The sequence below is a fragment of the Carcharodon carcharias genome, chromosome 30 (genome assembly GCF_017639515.1).
Source record: "Carcharodon carcharias isolate sCarCar2 chromosome 30, sCarCar2.pri, whole genome shotgun sequence".
NCBI lineage: Eukaryota > Metazoa > Chordata > Chondrichthyes > Lamniformes > Lamnidae > Carcharodon > Carcharodon carcharias.
The window spans coordinates 18,607,264-18,628,460 of record NC_054496.1 but is presented as its reverse complement, the minus strand read 5'-3'; the positions used below and the strand labels follow the sequence as shown (position 1 = coordinate 18,628,460).

At 45.3% G+C, this 21,197-nt stretch overlaps 1 protein-coding gene across 5 annotated transcripts in view; it reads right to left on the bottom strand.

Annotated features, from left to right (window-relative positions):
- Positions 1 to 21,197, bottom strand: part of LOC121271411 (adhesion G protein-coupled receptor E1-like) — a 69,721-nt gene that overhangs the window by 14,826 nt on the left and 33,698 nt on the right. For all 5 annotated transcript variants that reach the window (XR_005941713.1, XM_041177403.1, XM_041177404.1 and 2 more), the window contains 3 exons: positions 20,484 to 20,675; positions 17,705 to 17,940; positions 16,883 to 16,949 (listed from right to left, as the gene is read on the bottom strand). Coding sequence is in view for 4 of the 5 variants with exons in the window: in XM_041177403.1 (XP_041033337.1) it covers positions 16,883 to 16,949; positions 17,705 to 17,940; positions 20,484 to 20,675 (495 nt within the window). In the remaining variant the exon portion in view is untranslated. The remainder of the gene's footprint in view (positions 1 to 16,882; positions 16,950 to 17,704; positions 17,941 to 20,483; positions 20,676 to 21,197) is intronic.

Here is a 21,197-nt window from a genome sequence, read left to right as displayed (position 1 = left end):
TCCATGATTGTGAGGATGTACTGATGGCCTTCTTTCAATTTGGGAAATGGTCCTACACAATAACACCCAACTGAATGGTTCTTCAAAAACTGATATGGGTATGAAAGGTGCTGGTTTGATTACATGTTGAGGTTTACCTACTACCTAACATGTATGACACATTTTGTAAAATTGCACTACGTCCTTATGAAGTCTTGGCCAGGTAAAATGCCTGTTTATCAATGCTTGGGTTTTCGGTATTCCTGTCATAGGGATTTCAAGCTACTCGCAATATCTCCTTACAATATTTGGGTGGTACAATTGTCTGATGAAGAACCGTCTATTCCTCATCTGCAGGTCTGTGAGGGTGTCTCCACTTCTTCATCAGAACTCCATTTTTATTGTAATAGCACTCTGGAACTCCTTCTGCCTCAGCTTCAGTGTGAGCTGATTGTACTGACTTGTTTAACTCTGGATTTGCTTTCCGAGCTTCAATTAATGAAGACCTGCCAAACACTTCCTTTGAATTATCCTCATCCTTAAAGAAAGTTTCGGCTACTCTAACATCTGCTTGTGGTATTACTTTGGCCTCTGGTGATGGACTTTTTTATCCATTGCTCTGGTCGCCATACATGATGGAAAAATACCAGGAACCTTTCTTGTAACTGTTCCATCTCTTTAGCCTCTCTCAGACTTTCTGTAATTATGGGCAAAGCTATAACCTTCACTCCTGCCAAATCATTCCCTAGAAGTAAATCAACTCCATCCACGGGTAATTTCTTAACTACTCCTACAACCACTGATCCAGACAACAAATCACACTCCAATTGTGCTTTGTACAATGAAACCGGGATATACTCTCCACTTATCTCGTTTACCAATACTTTAGCTTTCATTGAATTCTTTGGAGGGAAAACTAGGTCCTTCTCCAGCAAAAGAGTTTGAGTAGCTCCTGTGTCCCTAGGTATAGTTATGGGTTTAGCTGCATCATTTGTTAAAAAAGGGGTTATCTTTCCTTTAGACAAAAACCTTATATATCTCTCACCTACCTTATTCACTTCACCTGCATTCACAGCAATGGTTACCTCCAGACCCTTATTTGTAGTTAAAGCTACAATTTGATCCGTGGCATTTTCTCTTTGAGTTTCCTTTTCGGACTCACTCTTACAGACTCCAATAAGTTCCATGGGCTTCCCTTGCAACTTCCAGTATTCTGAATGAATGTGTCCCACTTTATTACAATGGAAGCACTTAGGCCTTGAGACTCACCTCCACCCTCTGTACCTTCCTTCCTGATCTGGGGAGGAGATCTCTAGGTATTCCCAGCTATCTATTCTTTACCGTGGCTACTTGCCTCACTTTCACTCTCCCACTTTTCAACATTATGGGGGTGATGGAAAAAAGGTTTAGTTTTATGGATCAGCTCATAATCATCAGCCATTGCTGCTGCCTGTCTAGCAGTTGCAACCCTTGATCTTCAGCATGGGTTCTTATTATAGAACGTACAGAGTTTTTAAATTCTTCCAAGAGAATGGTCTCCCTGAGAACTTCATAGGTAGTTTCAACTCCTAATGATCGCATCCACCTGTCAAAACTACTTTGCTTAATCCTTTCAAATTCAATGTATGTTTGCCCAGGCTGTTTTCTTAAATTTCAAAATTTTTGTCTGAATGACCAACTCATATGCACTCAAAATGGCCTTTTTTATCACACCACAATCCCTAGAAATCTCCTCTGACAGTGAAGCATAAATTTCCTGTGCTCTATCTGTCACTTTGCTCTGCATGGGCAGTGTCCAGTTTTCCTTTGGCCAGTTCATTTGTTTAGCTATCTTCTCAAGTGAAATGAAGAATGCTTCAACATCCCTTTCTTCAAACCTTGGAAGAGCTTGCACAAATTTAGACATCTTCCCACTGGGTCCTGATCTGGAAATAAGACCTGCCTCACCCATTGGTGTCTCTTTATTAACTGTCAGCATTTTAACCTGGAATTCTCTCTCTTTTTTCCTACCTCCCTTTCTAACTTTGCCATTTCTAACTCCCTTTCAAATGTCCTTTCCCTTTCCTTTTCTGCCTGTTCCCTTTGGAATGCCCTTTCTGCCTGTTCCCTTTGGAATGCCCTTTCTGCCTGTTCCCTTTGGAATGCTCTTTCCGCCTGTTCCCTTTGGAATGCCCTTTCTGCCTGTTCCCTTTGGAATACTCTTTCTGCCTGTTCCCTTTGGAATGCTCTTTCTGCCTGTTCCCTTTGGAATACTCTTTCCGCCTGTTCCCTTTGGAATGCCCTTTCTGCCTGTTCCCTTTGGAATGCTCTTTCACTTTCCTTTTCTGCCTGTTCCCTTTGGAATGCCCTTTCTGTCTGTTCCCTTTGGAATATTCTTTCTGCCTGTTCCCTTTGGAATGCTCTTTCTGCCTGTTCCCTTTGGAATACTCTTTCCGCCTGTTCCCTTTGGAATGCTCTTTCTGCCTGTTCCCTTTGGAATGCTCTTTCACTTTCCTTTTCTGCCTGTTCCCTTTGGAATGCCCTTTCTGCCTGTTCCCTTTGGAATGCTCTTTCACTTTCCTTTTCTGCCTGTTCCCTTTGGAATGCCCTTTCTGCCTGTTCCCTTTGGAATACTCTTTCTGCCTGTTCCCTTTGGAATGCCCTTTCTGCCTGTTCCCTTTGGAATGCCCTTTCTGCCTGTTCCCTTTGGAATACTCTTTCTGCCTGTTCCCTTTGGAATGCCCTTTCTGCCTGTTCCCTTTGGAATGCCCTTTCTGCCTGTTCCCTTTGGAATACTCTTTCTGCCTGTTCCCTTTGGAATGCTCTTTCTGCCTGTTCCCTTTGGAATGCTCTTTCCCTTTCCTTTTCTGCCTGTTCTCTTTGGAATGCCCTTTCTGCCTGTTCCCTTTGGAATGCCCTTTCTGCCTGTTCCCTTTGGAATACTCTTTCTGCCTGTTCCCTTTGGAATGCTCTTTCTGCCTGTTCCCTTTGGAATACTCTTTCCGCCTGTTCCCTTTGGAATGCCCTTTCTGCCTGTTCCCTTTGGAATGCTCTTTCACTTTCCTTTTCTGCCTGTTCCCTTTGGAATGCCCTTTCTGCCTGTTCCCTTTGGAATGCTCTTTCACTTTCCTTTTCTGCCTGTTCCCTTTGGAATGCCCTTTCTGCCTGTTCCCTTTGGAATGCTCTTTCACTTTCCTTTTCTGCTGCCCCTATTTCCAATTTTTTTCATTTGCAACTGAATTTGAGCCCATTCCAATGAACCATCCCTTGGAGAACTCAGTCTCTCGGGTATTCTTTCCAATTTCAAATGCTGAGCCATCCCTTCGATTGTCTCTGCCTTCCTAGCTTTGGCAGGCAATCCTACTCTTAATTTACTTGACAATTCGATTAACCTGGCTTTTAGGATCCTTTGTAAAATCGTCAGGGACATCTCTTCCACTTACAGGAAAGCATTATCAGTTTCCAGTGCCATCTTATTTTTGACAGTACAAACCTGGTCTTTCTTTCTCACTTTTATTACTTATTAAATCTACACCCAAATCGTTGTCATCTTTTGTTCAAAAATATCCCGGAGCTGAGCCCCCAAACTTTGTCACAACTCACTGGGGATAGTGCGCTGTAATATCAAGTTCCACTGTTCCCCGAGCCGTGACAAATGTGAAAAGTTTAACCAAACCATCAGATAACCACCAAACCACTAATTCTATCTCACTGTTTAATTTAGGTTAACAGAATACGAGCACCAGGTTTGTAAACTTAACGTGTAAATAACTGTTTATTGAACAAACTGTTGTTAACCAGCGGCAAAAGAAAGAAATATGAACTGCTAATTTCTAACTCTATAACCTAAACTCTACCCCTTCTTAAATCTCTATACACACACACATACAAAACACATGAGACACACAAAACATGGATTTTAAGGGTGGGATAAAACGGTTCAATAGCACCAATTCCGGAGTACAGAATTCGATGGGTTGATTTTGATTGACATCTTCCAAATTCCTTTCAGTTCTTGTTGATGGCACGAGGTGGTCTTCCAGCACTTTCATTGTTTAGTTCACTGGTTGAGCACTTGCCTTTCAATGTCTCCAACAGTGATTTTCCCCTTTGCCTCTTGTCAGGGGTTTTCAGAGAGAGAGAGCAGGTTATAGAGATATGAGGAGAAAAAGCCAGCTTGCTATTATTTTGGAATGACTGGAATCTTCCACTCACAGATGCAAGAGGTTTTACGTCTTTCCCCTTTCAGGCTAGGAGCTACTCTGTTGCACTGCCCTCACACAAAACCTGGTCACCTGGTTAGGAGCCAATTAAAATGTTGTTGCCAGACAGCTCCCTTGGTCCAGGACTCCTTTCCTGCACCATCCTGTCTTTTATGGCAAACTCTGTTCCAGGACTTTAGCATTGTATATATCGCTCATCCTATTCCAGTGGACATGTCTTTCAAACTGCAGCCATTGTAATTTTAATCCATAGCCCAGCAGAAAATAAAAAGATATGCTCTTTACAACAGTCCAACAGAAATAAAAAGATATGTCCCTTACATTAATTTCAAGTCCTCTCTACTGCCCTAGTTATATAATTTGTCAGAACACTGGTCCCTGCATGGTTTAAGGTGAAGGCTATGCCAATGTACAGCTCCCACTTTTCTCAGTACTGGTGCCAGTGCCCTATGAGAAATCCATTTCTCCCATACCAGTCTTTGAGCCACACATTCACCTCTCTAATCTCAATTACCCTACAACAATTTGCTTAATGCTCAGGTAGAAATCCAATGATTATTACCTTTGAGGTTCTGCTTTCTAATTTATCCTAGCTGCTCATACTTCCTATGCAGAACCTCTTTCCTAGCCCTATCAATGTTGTTGGTACCCATGTAGACCACAACAAATGGATCGTCCCCCTCCTACTGCAAATTCCTCTCCAACCCAGAGTAGATGTCCCAAACTGTACTGGTAATACAGCCATCTGGACTCTTGCTTTCAGCTACTGGGAACTGTGTCTACTCCCCTGACTATACTATCCCATACAACCGTTACATTCCTATTTACGCACACTGCTTGCATGGCTTCCTCTACCCTGGTGCCATGGTCAGTTTGCTCATCCATCTTGCAGCTCCCGCTCTTATCTATACAGGCTGGAAGAACCTTGAACCTGTTGGACAATTGCAAAAGCTGAGGCTCCTCCACTTCTACCTTCTTGATCCCTTTACCTGCCTCACTCGTAGTCACACCCTCCTGTCCCTGAACACGAACCAAATCACTTGACCCTATCCTAAGGGGTGTAGCTGCATTCTGGAACAAAGTGCCCAGGCAACTTTCCCCCTCCCTGACGCATTGTAATGTTTGTAGCTTGGCCTCCAGCTCATTGACTCTGAGCTGAATCTCCTCCTGCCACAGATATGGTCGCATTCTGCAGATATGTTCCCCCCGACCTTCCCCTGATGCATCGCAGTGTGTATAGCTTGGCCTTCAGTTTGTTGACTTTGAGCTGAAGCTCCTTAAGCCACAGACACTTATTGTAGACATCTTTGCCCTGAATCACACAATTGTCCACCAGCAGCCACACATACTGCAGCTGCAACACATGACACGCCCTGTCATCTTTATCAAGTATTAATAAATTTACTTATCTTAAGTATTGGTGCCAGTGCCCCATGAGAAACCCATTTCTCCCATACCAGTCTTTGAGCCACGCATTCACCTCTCTAATCTCAATTACCCTACAACAATTTGCTTAATGCTCAGGTAGAAATCCAATGATTATTACCTTTGAGGTTCTGCTTTCTAATTTATCCTAGCTGCTCATACTTCCTATGCAGAACCTCTTTCCTAGCCCTATCAATGTTGTTGGTACCCATGTAGACCACAACAAATGGATCGTCCCCCTCCTACTGCAAATTCCTCTCCAACCCAGAGTAGATGTCCCAAACTGTACTGGTAATACAGCCATCTGGACTCTTGCTTTCAGCTACTGGGAACTGTGTCTACTCCCCTGACTATACTATCCCATACAACCGTTACATTCCTATTTACGCACACTGCTTGCATGGCTTCCTCTACCCTGGTGCCAGTTTGCTCATCCATCTTGCAGATCCCGCTCTTATCTATACAGGCTGGAAGAACCTTGAACCTGTTGGACAATTATAAAAGCTGAGGCTCCTCCACTTCTACCTTCTTGATCCCTTTACCTGCCTCACTCGTAGTCACACCCTCCTGTCCCTGAACACGAACCAAATCACTTGACCCTATCCTAAGGGGTGTAGCTGCCTTCTGGAACAAAGTGCCCAGGCAACTTTCCCCCTCCCTGACGCATTGTAATGTTTGTAGCTTGGCCTCCAGCTCATTGACTCTGAGCTGAATCTCCTCAAGCCACAGATATGGTCGCATTCTGCAGATATGTTCCCCCCGACCTTCCCCTGATGCATCGCAGTGTGTATAGCTTGGCCTTCAGTTTGTTGACTTTGAGCTGAAGCTCCTTAAGCCACAGACACTTATTGTAGACATCTTTGCCCTGAATCACACAATTGTCCACCAGCAGCCACACATACTGCAGCTGCAACACATGACACGCCCTGTCATCTTTATCAAGTATTAATAAATTTACTTATCTTAAGTATTGGTGCCAGTGCCCCATGAGAAACCCATTTCTCCCATACCAGTCTTTGAGCCACGCATTCACCTCTCTAATCTCAATTACCCTACAACAATTTGCTTAATGCTCAGGTAGAAATCCAATGATTATTACCTTTGAGGTTCTGCTTTCTAATTTATCCTAGCTGCTCATACTTCCTATGCAGAACCTCTTTCCTAGCCCTATCAATGTTGTTGGTACCCGTGTAGACCACAACAAATGGATCGTCCCCCTCCTACTGCAAATTCCTCTTCAACCCAGAGTAGATGTCCCAAACTGTACTGGTAATACAGCCATCTGGACTCTTGCTTTCAGCTACTGGGAACTGTGTCTACTCCCCTGACTATACTATCCCATACAACCGTTACATTCCTATTTACGCACACTGCTTGCATGGCTTCCTCTACCCTGGTGCCATGGTCAGTTTGCTCATCCATCTTGCAGCTCCCGCTCTTATCTATACAGGCTGGAAGAACCTTGAACCTGTTGGACAATTGCAAAAGCTGAGGCTCCTCCACTTCTACCTTCTTGATCCCTTTACCTGCCTCACTCGTAGTCACACCCTCCTGTCCCTGAACACGAACCAAATCACTTGACCCTATCCTAAGGGGTGTAGCTGCCTTCTGGAACAAAGTGCCCAGGCAACTTTCCCCCTCCCTGACGCATTGTAATGTTTGTAGCTTGGCCTCCAGCTCATTGACTCTGAGCTGAATCTCCTCAAGCCACAGATATGGTCGCATTCTGCAGATATGGTCCCCCCGACCTTCCCCTGATGCATCGCAGTGTGTATAGCTTGGCCTTCAGTTTGTTGACTTTGAGCTGAAGCTCCTTAAGCCACAGACACTTATTGTAGACATCTTTGCCCTGAATCACACAATTGTCCACCAGCAGCCACACATACTGCAGCTGCAACACATGACACGCCCTGTCATCTTTATCAAGTATTAATAAATTTACTTATCTTAAGTATTGGTGCCAGTGCCCCATGAGAAACCCATTTCTCCCATACCAGTCTTTGAGCCACGCATTCACCTCTCTAATCTCAATTACCCTACAACAATTTGCTTAATGCTCAGGTAGAAATCCAATGATTATTACCTTTGAGGTTCTGCTTTCTAATTTATCCTAGCTGCTCATACTTCCTATGCAGAAGCTCTTTCCTAGCCCTATCAATGTTGTTGGTACCCATGTAGACCACAACAAATGGATCGTCCCCCTCCTACTGCAAATTCCTCTCCAACCCAGAGTAGATGTCCCAAACTGTACTGGTAATACAGCCATCTGGACTCTTGCTTTCAGCTACTGGGAACTGTGTCTACTCCCCTGACTATACTATCCCATACAACCGTTACATTCCTATTTACGCACACTGCTTGCATGGCTTCCTCTACCCTGGTGCCATGGTCAGTTTGCTCATCCATCTTGCAGCTCCCGCTCTTATCTATACAGGCTGGAAGAACCTTGAACCTGTTGGACAATTGCAAAAGCTGAGGCTCCTCCACTTCTACCTTCTTGATCCCTTTACCTGCCTCACTCGTAGTCACACCCTCCTGTCCCTGAACACGAACCAAATCACTTGACCCTATCCTAAGGGGTGTAGCTGCATTCTGGAACAAAGTGCCCAGGCAACTTTCCCCCTCCCTGACGCATTGTAATGTTTGTAGCTTGGCCTCCAGCTCATTGACTCTGAGCTGAATCTCCTCCTGCCACAGATATGGTCGCATTCTGCAGATATGTTCCCCCCGACCTTCCCCTGATGCATCGCAGTGTGTATAGCTTGGCCTTCAGTTTGTTGACTTTGAGCTGAAGCTCCTTAAGCCACAGACACTTATTGTAGACATCTTTGCCCTGAATCACACAATTGTCCACCAGCAGCCACACATACTGCAGCTGCAACACATGACATGCCCTGTCATCTTTATCAAGTATTAATAAATTTACTTATCTTAAGTATTGGTGCCAGTGCCCCATGAGAAACCCATTTCTCCCATACCAGTCTTTGAGCCACGCATTCACCTCTCTAATCTCAATTACCCTACAACAATTTGCTTAATGCTCAGGTAGAAATCCAATGATTATTACCTTTGAGGTTCTGCTTTCTAATTTATCCTAGCTGCTCATACTTCCTATGCAGAACCTCTTTCCTAGCCCTATCAATGTTGTTGGTACCCATGTAGACCACAACAAATGGATCGTCCCCCTCCTACTGCAAATTCCTCTCCAACCCAGAGTAGATGTCCCAAACTGTACTGGTAATACAGCCATCTGGACTCTTGCTTTCAGCTACTGGGAACTGTGTCTACTCCCCTGACTATACTATCCCATACAACCGTTACATTCCTATTTACGCACACTGCTTGCATGGCTTCCTCTACCCTGGTGCCAGTTTGCTCATCCATCTTGCAGATCCCGCTCTTATCTATACAGGCTGGAAGAACCTTGAACCTGTTGGACAATTATAAAAGCTGAGGCTCCTCCACTTCTACCTTCTTGATCCCTTTACCTGCCTCACTCGTAGTCACACCCTCCTGTCCCTGAACACGAACCAAATCACTTGACCCTATCCTAAGGGGTGTAGCTGCCTTCTGGAACAAAGTGCCCAGGCAACTTTCCCCCTCCCTGACGCATTGTAATGTTTGTAGCTTGGCCTCCAGCTCATTGACTCTGAGCTGAATCTCCTCCTGCCACAGATATGGTCGCATTCTGCAGATATGTTCCCCCCGACCTTCCCCTGATGCATCGCAGTGTGTATAGCTTGGCCTTCAGTTTGTTGACTTTGAGCTGAAGCTCCTTAAGCCACAGACACTTATTGTAGACATCTTTGCCCTGAATCACACAATTGTCCACCAGCAGCCACACATACTGCAGCTGCAACACATGACACGCCCTGTCATCTTTATCAAGTATTAATAAATTTACTTATCTTAAGTATTGGTGCCAGTGCCCCATGAGAAACCCATTTCTCCCATACCAGTCTTTGAGCCACGCATTCACCTCTCTAATCTCAATTACCCTACAACAATTTGCTTAATGCTCAGGTAGAAATCCAATGATTATTACCTTTGAGGTTCTGCTTTCTAATTTATCCTAGCTGCTCATACTTCCTATGCAGAACCTCTTTCCTAGCCCTATCAATGTTGTTGGTACCCATGTAGACCACAACAAATGGATCGTCCCCCTCCTACTGCAAGTTCCTCTCCAACCCAGAGTAGATGTCCCAAACTGTACTGGTAATACAGCCATCTGGACTCTTGCTTTCAGCTACTGGGAACTGTGTCTACTCCCCTGACAATACTATCCCATACAACCGTTACATTCCTATTTACGCACACTGCTTGCATGGCTTCCTCTACCCTGGTGCCATGGTCAGTTTGCTCATCCATCTTGCAGCTCCCGCTCTTATCTATACAGGCTGGAAGAACCTTGAACCTGTTGGACAATTGCAAAAGCTGAGGCTCCTCCACTTCTACCTTCTTGATCCCTTTACCTGCCTCACTCGTAGTCACACCCTCCTGTCCCTGAACACGAACCAAATCACTTGACCCTATCCTAAGGGGTGTAGCTGCCTTCTGGAACAAAGTGCCCAGGCAACTTTCCCCCTCCCTGACGCATTGTAATGTTTGTAGCTTGGCCTCCAGCTCATTGACTCGGAGCTGAATCTCCTTCTGCCACAGATATGGTCGCATTCTGCAGATATGTTCCCCCCGACCTTCCCCTGATGCATCGCAGTGTGTATAGCTTGGCCTTCAGTTTGTTGACTTTGAGCTGAAGCTCCTTAAGCCACAGACACTTATTGTAGACATCTTTGCCCTGAATCACACAATTGTCCACCAGCAGCCACACATACTGCAGCTGCAACACATGACACGCCCTGTCATCTTTATCAAGTATTAATAAATTTACTTATCTTAAGTATTGGTGCCAGTGCCCCATGAGAAACCCATTTCTCCCATACCAGTCTTTGAGCCATGCATTCACCTCTCTAATCTCAATTACCCTACAACAATTTGCTTAATGCTCAGGTAGAAATCCAATGATTATTACCTTTGAGGTTCTGCTTTCTAATTTATCCTAGCTGCTCATACTTCCTATGCAGAAGCTCTTTCCTAGCCCTATCAATGTTGTTGGTACCCATGTAGACCACAACAAATGGATCGTCCCCCTCCTACTGCAAATTCCTCTCCAACCCAGAGTAGATGTCCCAAACTGTACTGGTAATACAGCCATCTGGACTCTTGCTTTCAGCTACTGGGAACTGTGTCTACTCCCCTGACTATACTATCCCATACAACCGTTACATTCCTATTTACGCACACTGCTTGCATGGCTTCCTCTACCCTGGTGCCATGGTCAGTTTGCTCATCCATCTTGCAGCTCCCGCTCTTATCTATACAGGCTGGAAGAACCTTGAACCTGTTGGACAATTGCAAAAGCTGAGGCTCCTCCACTTCTACCTTCTTGATCCCTTTACCTGCCTCACTCGTAGTCACACCCTCCTGTCCCTGAACACGAACCAAATCACTTGACCCTATCCTAAGGGGTGTAGCTGCCTTCTAGAACAAAGTGCCCAGGCAACTTTCCCCCTCCCTGACGCATTGTAATGTTTGTAGCTTGGCCTCCAGCTCATTGACTCTGAGCTGAATCTCCTCAAGCCACAGATATGGTCGCATTCTGCAGATATGTTCCCCCCGACCTTCCCCTGATGCATCGCAGTGTGTATAGCTTGGCCTTCAGTTTGTTGACTTTGAGCTGAAGCTCCTTAAGCCACAGACACTTATTGTAGACATCTTTGCCCTGAATCACACAATTGTCCACCAGCAGCCACACATACTGCAGCTGCAACACATGACACGCCCTGTCATCTTTATCAAGTATTAATAAATTTACTTATCTTAAGTATTGGTGCCAGTGCCCCATGAGAAACCCATTTCTCCCATACCAGTCTTTGAGCCACGCATTCACCTCTCTAATCTCAATTACCCTACAACAATTTGCTTAATGCTCAGGTAGAAATCCAATGATTATTACCTTTGAGGTTCTGCTTTCTAATTTATCCTAGCTGCTCATACTTCCTATGCAGAAGCTCTTTCCTAGCCCTATCAATGTTGTTGGTACCCATGTAGACCACAACAAATGGATCGTCCCCCTCCTACTGCAAATTCCTCTCCAACCCAGAGTAGATGTCCCAAACTGTACTGGTAATACAGCCATCTGGACTCTTGCTTTCAGCTACTGGGAACTGTGTCTACTCCCCTGACTATACTATCCCATACAACCGTTACATTCCTATTTACGCACACTGCTTGCATGGCTTCCTCTACCCTGGTGCCAGTTTGCTCATCCATCTTGCAGATCCCGCTCTTATCTATACAGGCTGGAAGAACCTTGAACCTGTTGGACAATTATAAAAGCTGAGGCTCCTCCACTTCTACCTTCTTGATCCCTTTACCTGCCTCACTCGTAGTCACACCCTCCTGTCCCTGAACACGAACCAAATCACTTGACCCTATCCTAAGGGGTGTAGCTGCCTTCTGGAACAAAGTGCCCAGGCAACTTTCCCCCTCCCTGACGCATTGTAATGTTTGTAGCTTGGCCTCCAGCTCATTGACTCTGAGCTGAATCTCCTTCTGCCACAGATATGGTCGCATTCTGCAGATATGTTCCCCCCGACCTTCCCCTGATGCATCGCAGTGTGTATAGCTTGGCCTTCAGTTTGTTGACTTTGAGCTGAAGCTCCTTAAGCCACAGACACTTATTGTAGACATCTTTGCCCTGAATCACACAATTGTCCACCAGCAGCCACACATACTGCAGCTGCAACACATGACACGCCCTGTCATCTTTATCAAGTATTAATAAATTTACTTATCTTAAGTATTGGTGCCAGTGCCCCATGAGAAACCCATTTCTCCCATACCAGTCTTTGAGCCACGCATTCACCTCTCTAATCTCAATTACCCTACAACAATTTGCTTAATGCTCAGGTAGAAATCCAATGATTATTACCTTTGAGGTTCTGCTTTCTAATTTATCCTAGCTGCTCATACTTCCTATGCAGAACCTCTTTCCTAGCCCTATCAATGTTGTTGGTACCCATGTAGACCACAACAAATGGATCGTCCCCCTCCTACTGCAAATTCCTCTCCAACCCAGAGTAGATGTCCCAAACTGTACTGGTAATACAGCCATCTGGACTCTTGCTTTCAGCTACTGGGAACTGTGTCTACTCCCCTGACAATACTATCCCATACAACCGTTACATTCCTATTTACGCACACTGCTTGCATGGCTTCCTCTACCCTGGTGCCATGGTCAGTTTGCTCATCCATCTTGCAGCTCCCGCTCTTATCTATACAGGCTGGAAGAACCTTGAACCTGTTGGACAATTGCAAAAGCTGAGGCTCCTCCACTTCTACCTTCTTGATCCCTTTACCTGCCTCACTCGTAGTCACACCCTCCTGTCCCTGAACACGAACCAAATCACTTGACCCTATCCTAAGGGGTGTAGCTGCCTTCTGGAACAAAGTGCCCAGGCAACTTTCCCCCTCCCTGACGCATTGTAATGTTTGTAGCTTGGCCTCCAGCTCATTGACTCTGAGCTGAATCTCCTCAAGCCACAGATATGGTCGCATTCTGCAGATATGTTCCCCCCGACCTTCCCCTGATGCATCGCAGTGTGTATAGCTTGGCCTTCAGTTTGTTGACTTTGAGCTGAAGCTCCTTAAGCCACAGACACTTATTGTAGACATCTTTGCCCTGAATCACACAATTGTCCACCAGCAGCCACACATACTGCAGCTGCAACACATGACACGCCCTGTCATCTTTATCAAGTATTAATAAATTTACTTATCTTAAGTATTGGTGCCAGTGCCCCATGAGAAACCCATTTCTCCCATACCAGTCTTTGAGCCACGCATTCACCTCTCTAATCTCAATTACCCTACAACAATTTGCTTAATGCTCAGGTAGAAATCCAATGATTATTACCTTTGAGGTTCTGCTTTCTAATTTATCCTAGCTGCTCATACTTCCTATGCAGAACCTCTTTCCTAGCCCTATCAATGTTGTTGGTACCCATGTAGACCACAACAAATGGATCGTCCCCCTCCTACTGCAAATTCCTCTCCAACCCAGAGTAGATGTCCCAAACTGTACTGGTAATACAGCCATCTGGACTCTTGCTTTCAGCTACTGGGAACTGTGTCTACTCCCCTGACTATACTATCCCATACAACCGTTACATTCCTATTTACGCACACTGCTTGCATGGCTTCCTCTACCCTGGTGCCAGTTTGCTCATCCATCTTGCAGATCCCGCTCTTATCTATACAGGCTGGAAGAACCTTGAACCTGTTGGACAATTATAAAAGCTGAGGCTCCTCCACTTCTACCTTCTTGATCCCTTTACCTGCCTCACTCGTAGTCACACCCTCCTGTCCCTGAACACGAACCAAATCACTTGACCCTATCCTAAGGGGTGTAGCTGCCTTCTGGAACAAAGTGCCCAGGCAACTTTCCCCCTCCCTGACGCATTGTAATGTTTGTAGCTTGGCCTCCAGCTCATTGACTCTGAGCTGAATCTCCTCCTGCCACAGATATGGTCGCATTCTGCAGATATGTTCCCCCCGACCTTCCCCTGATGCATCGCAGTGTGTATAGCTTGGCCTTCAGTTTGTTGACTTTGAGCTGAAGCTCCTTAAGCCACAGACACTTATTGTAGACATCTTTGCCCTGAATCACACAATTGTCCACCAGCAGCCACACATACTGCAGCTGCAACACATGACACGCCCTGTCATCTTTATCAAGTATTAATAAATTTACTTATCTTAAGTATTGGTGCCAGTGCCCCATGAGAAACCCATTTCTCCCATACCAGTCTTTGAGCCACGCATTCACCTCTCTAATCTCAATTACCCTACAACAATTTGCTTAATGCTCAGGTAGAAATCCAATGATTATTACCTTTGAGGTTCTGCTTTCTAATTTATCCTAGCTGCTCATACTTCCTATGCAGAACCTCTTTCCTAGCCCTATCAATGTTGTTGGTACCCATGTAGACCACAACAAATGGATCGTCCCCCTCCTACTGCAAATTCCTCTCCAACCCAGAGTAGATGTCCCAAACTGTACTGGTAATACAGCCATCTGGACTCTTGCTTTCAGCTACTGGGAACTGTGTCTACTCCCCTGACAATACTATCCCATACAACCGTTACATTCCTATTTACGCACACTGCTTGCATGGCTTCCTCTACCCTGGTGCCATGGTCAGTTTGCTCATCCATCTTGCAGCTCCCGCTCTTATCTATACAGGCTGGAAGAACCTTGAACCTGTTGGACAATTGCAAAAGCTGAGGCTCCTCCACTTCTACCTTCTTGATCCCTTTACCTGCCTCACTCGTAGTCACACCCTCCTGTCCCTGAACACGAACCAAATCACTTGACCCTATCCTAAGGGGTGTAGCTGCCTTCTGGAACAAAGTGCCCAGGCAACTTTCCCCCTCCCTGACGCATTGTAATGTTTGTAGCTTGGCCTCCAGCTCATTGACTCTGAGCTGAATCTCCTTCTGCCACAGATATGGTCGCATTCTGCAGATATGTTCCCCCCGACCTTCCCCTGATGCATCGCAGTGTGTATAGCTTGGCCTTCAGTTTGTTGACTTTGAGCTGAAGCTCCTTAAGCCACAGACACTTATTGTAGACATCTTTGCCCTGAATCACACAATTGTCCACCAGCAGCCACACATACTGCAGCTGCAACACATGACACGCCCTGTCATCTTTATCAAGTATTAATAAATTTACTTATCTTAAGTATTGGTGCCAGTGCCCCATGAGAAACCCATTTCTCCCATACCAGTCTTTGAGCCATGCATTCACCTCTCTAATCTCAATTACCCTACAACAATTTGCTTAATGCTCAGGTAGAAATCCAATGATTATTACCTTTGAGGTTCTGCTTTCTAATTTATCCTAGCTGCTCATACTTCCTATGCAGAACCTCTTTCCTAGCCCTATCAATGTTGTTGGTACCCATGTAGACCACAACAAATGGATCGTCCCCCTCCTACTGCAAATTCCTCTCCAACCCAGAGTAGATGTCCCAAACTGTACTGGTAATACAGCCATCTGGACTCTTGCTTTCAGCTACTGGGAACTGTGTCTACTCCCCTGACTATACTATCCCATACAACCGTTACATTCCTATTTACGCACACTGCTTGCATGGCTTCCTCTACCCTGGTGCCATGGTCAGTTTGCTCATCCATCTTGCAGCTCCCGCTCTTATCTATACAGGCTGGAAGAACCTTGAACCTGTTGGACAATTGCAAAAGCTGAGGCTCCTCCACTTCTACCTTCTTGATCCCTTTACCTGCCTCACTCGTAGTCACACCCTCCTGTCCCTGAACACGAACCAAATCACTTGACCCTATCCTAAGGGGTGTAGCTGCCTTCTGGAACAAAGTGCCCAGGCAACTTTCCCCCTCCCTGACGCATTGTAATGTTTGTAGCTTGGCCTCCAGCTCATTGACTCTGAGCTGAATCTCCTTCTGCCACAGATATGGTCGCATTCTGCAGATATGTTCCCCCCGACCTTCCCCTGATGCATCGCAGTGTGTATAGCTTGGCCTTCAGTTTGTTGACTTTGAGCTGAAGCTCCTTAAGCCACAGACACTTATTGTAGACATCTTTGCCCTGAATCACACAATTGTCCACCAGCAGCCACACATACTGCAGCTGCAACACATGACACGCCCTGTCATCTTTATCAAGTATTAATAAATTTACTTATCTTAAGTATTGGTGCCAGTGCCCCATGAGAAACCCATTTCTCCCATACCAGTCTTTGAGCCACGCATTCACCTCTCTAATCTCAATTACCCTACAACAATTTGCTTAATGCTCAGGTAGAGCCCTACTTTACTTTTCTTATTAACTTACTATTAGTAAACCCCACTACTACTATTAAGTTTTACAACTGCTAGTAAACCTTACTACTACTAATAAAATCTTACTAATAAATTACCTGAGTTTTGGAAGACTCTTATTCTTACTATTTCAATTAATGTTATAATTCACCTGATTAAAATTCCCTGTTTTACATAAGAGGAAAAGAGAAAATGCTCACAAAACAATCAATCACCTTCTCTGCTGTTATGTTGCACTTCAATTATTTTTGGAATGCTTTGAACCCATGGACTCAACCCTACTCTAGTTATTCAATCTCTCGCTGCTGGAGAGGTCAGTCACCTTAATGAATATAATGTAAACACTGGAAACTTACCACAATCACAAAGCAAACTGGCCCTTGGAAACTCCATCGAAATCCCGATTCTAGCTTCAACCAGCAGCTACGAGAGCCAAAGAATTCATTACTGAATGTCAGTCAGCCATTTTTGACGTGCAGTGTTGTAATGTAGGAAACACAGGGGCCACTTTGCGCACAGCAAGGTCCCACAAACACCAATGTGATATATGATCAGATAAACTGCTTTAACGCAGTTGGTTGAGGGGATAACAGTTCTAGGTCATCAGAACTGGCTCTGCTTCATTCTCTCATTTGGAGTCAATGGAAATAAAACTCAGGCGAGGGGTGAAGGGGCTGCTGACTTGTCATCCACCGTTTTATGTTCTTCGTACAAAGTCAGGCCACTCCAGTGGCCTTTCAGCAGGGCCACTAGACAGCAAGCAGCAGTGGGAATTTGGGCTCACCGAAACGCTCTGCCCCCCACCCCCCCAAAAACTGTTGATCGATAGACAATTGAGAGATTGGTGTTAGGTAAGGGCATTAAAAAGATTTGGAGTCAAGGCTACAGTGAGACTACACCTGCAGCTCTCTGCACAGTTTTGGACTCCATTTTTAAAGAAGGATATACTTGCATTGGGGGACATACAGTGAAGGTTCATTGGATTGGTCCTTGGGATGAGAGGGGTGTCCTATGATGAGAGGCTGAATAAACTGAGTCTCTGGAGTTTAGATGAATGAGAAGCACACAAGATTCTGAAGGGACTTGATAGGGCAGGCACTGCGGCATGATGGATTGAATGACCCCACCGTTGTGTGCTATTCAATTCTATGATGTTAACTAAATATAAAATTACTCACACTTTTTCTGATCCATAGCCACTGGGATGTATTGCTGCCGAGATTATTACAATCAATGCAGAAACAGCATAGCCAGAAGGATACAGGAATCTCTGCTTGATGACGTGTGTGCGAGTAAACACTTTGACTGTAAGATGTCTGCATGCAATGAAAAGCTGCAAGGCGTCCAGGAACATCCAGGCAAAGACAGTTAGAAAAAGGTAATGTAAACATCCTGCAACCAGGGCACAAATTATCTGAAGAAAATATCAGAGCAGTTGGTTAGTTTTCAGCTCGGTTCAAAATAAAGACACAGAGTGACAAAGCTAGCCTGAAACACACAGAGGCACAGGAAGAGATGCATAGAGATAAACACACTGGCAGAGATAAGGGCGGAGATACACAGATAGAAACACAAAGACAGGAAGACACAGAGATAAACATTCAGGCAGACATAAAGGCAAAGATACACAGACAGAAACACACAGACAGAAAGACGCAGAAATAAACACACAGGCAGACACACAGACAGGCACACAGAGACACACAGATATACAGAGAGCACAGGCAGGGGCACCCATACAGACACAGAGAGAACACCCACATACAGGCACACAGATTAGTAGACATGGGCATAGACTTGCAAGCATAGACACAAACACAGGCAGAGACACAGACAGACATGGGCAAGGGCATACAACAACTAAAGCCACACACACAGGCAGGGGCATATAGACAGATACACAAAGGTAGGCAGAGACACACAGAGAGATAGGGGGTAACAGAGGGGTTTTGTGAAATATCCAACTCCATGGCCTGGGCTGAAATTTTGTTCATATTGATGAGATAGCTGTCTGTTGGCTGTAAAGATCATAACACTTTCAGCAGGGCCTCAAGCTGGTATTAAATGGCCAATCTTAGAGAAGCCACAGGAGGACAGTGGGGGAAATGGGAGGTCACACTGGTGAGTGATGCCTTCCCAAGGTTAGGCTGGATCGTATCGTGGGAGCTTTACTCTGCATCTGACTGTACACCTCAACCAGGGGCTGGAAGGCTTCTCGCTATTCTGCCTGGAGTTGTGCAGGCTTGAGGCTGACAATGAGGGAAATGTGGGGCAGTGTGGACAGATTACGGTGGGCTTCCACACCCAAGCTCAATTAGGACCAAGTCCTGAGCCTCTGTGGGGAAGGTGGTGTGAAGACCCATAAATTAGCTTCCACTGGAGGCTCTACTGGCTCTACACAGTGGGGCACTTTGGGGCAAAAACTGCCAAATGCCTACAAGACAGCTGGTAAGCCAATCCTCAGGGTGTTTTTCTGCCCCTTTAAATGCCTGACAGCCTCTTGTGGGAATGAAGCACTAGTGGAAATCTGTGACTGAGTAATGGCTGGGAACCCTCTTAGTGACAAGAATCCCATTTGAAGTCCACCATGGATATGAAATGAAAAAGTGCCCCATCCCCCAGCACCTGTTTTTGACATGTATAAAAATATAAGCAGGGCCAGGGCATCGGGGCAAACCCTCACAAGTCTATATCTTCCTTGCAGCAAGGGAGGCAAGGCCACAGGGAATGTTAATCCAGTTCTTCGATCGCGCCTTCCAGACCTGCGATCCCTACCACCTAGCAGGACAAGAGCAACAGATCCATGGGAAGTCCATCACCTGCAAGTTCCCCTCCAAGCCATAAAGCATCTTGGCATGGAAACATATTGCAGTTCCTTCACTGTCGCTGGATCAAAATCCTGGAACTCCCTCCCTAACAGCACTGTGGGTGTACCTACACCACATGGACTGCAGCGGTTCAAGAAGGCAGCTCACCACCACCTTCTCAAGGGCAACTATGGATGGGCCACAAATGTTGGCCTTATCAGTGAAGCTCACATCCCATGAATGAATTAAAAAAAGGGTCAGGGCCAGAGTGAACCAGCCCTATAGTAGCTGGCTCTGGAATGAGATTGGCTGGATTGAGAGTGGTTCATCTGAGGAATTAGAGACGAAGATAAAAAAATGTTAATTTTGGAAAATCCTGTTCAATGTGTTATTGGGCATCAACTGGTGGATAGACGAAGTTGTGGTGGCCTAGACAAATAGGGAACCCGCTTAGTACTGAAAGGGTTAATGGAGAAATTGAATTAAATGCTTAGGCCTAAGAGAAAAATACTGCAACCTTGAAGAACAATAGCATCTTGTCTGACTACTGTAGGATGAGCCCTGAGACATTCCATGTGTCTCTCTCTCGGGCCGAATGGAATCAAAGTTTTGATAACCAAGTGTGTAGGCATCTGTTGTGTAGGAATGAAAATTAAGTAAAACATGGATTGGTCAGTAAACTTATGCAAATAAGTGGATTGAGATGTGCAAAATTTACTGATTGGTTGTAAAATGCTTTTAAGCAAGTGTTTGTGTGTTCTGCTTTGAGACGGCACAATAGCTCTCGTTGTATTGTTCTCCCTTGTGCACAAGTAATAAATGGGGTTTCTGTGATGCATTGGTGTGATTGATCTCCGACAAAGTAACACTGAAGGATTATAAAGGAGTGGCCTACATGTAGTGTTAGAGGATCTGTAATGCTTGGAACTCACGAAGCTGAAGAATGGAGACTGACGATCGAAGGGAACGGACCTCATGGAAGGTCAAATCAAAGACAGTGACTTGATATCTATGATGGTCTGAATGGGATGAGTGGACAGCTCAGGGAGCTAGCAGAGGGGGAGATTGACCGTGAGGCTCTGTGACATCCATGGCAAGTCTGGTTCTGCTGCCTGATTGAGGAATACAGTCTACAGATTGGTTTTCTCACCTTGTGTCTTACATGGGTTCCTGTCAGGAATAGGAGCTGCGCCAGGAAGAGGTTCACACTCAGGTGCTTGTGCACGGTGGTGTTGGAATTTTGGATTGAGCGGCACTTGACGAACACAACAATCGAGGCCACTAGGCACAGTAGGGATATGGTAAGACCGACAGAGGTCATTATCATCATGGACAAGTCATCCTGCAGTGAGGACAAAGAGGGAATCACATCCAGGTAAAGCACGCTTGGCAACAGCTGTTTGGCAGTCCTATCACAGAAGTACATTGAATGTACAGTACAGAAACAGGCAATTCAGCCTAACTGGCCCCTCATGATGTTTATCCTCCACATGAGCGTCCCTCACCTCTCTTCATCTCATTCTATCAACATAATCTTCTGCTCCTTTCTCTTAATGTGTTTATCTTGACTCCCCTAAAATGTGTCTATGCCATTTACCTGCACCTCTCCCTCTGGTAGCAAGTTCTGCATTCTAAGCACTCTTTGTTTTAAAATGCTTCTCCTGAATTCCCCATTGAATTTAATCAACTGGAGGTCTTGAGGTGCAGTGTCCTGAGCTTTGAACCAGAAACTCTGAGTTGAATTCCATCCCAAGACTTGACGGCCATGGAAGGTGCATTCACAATTTGGCCAAACAGGTTGATTGTCAACCTGAGAAGGGGGAAAAAATCCTTCCAACACACCTATGGCAGGGAGTAGGAATAG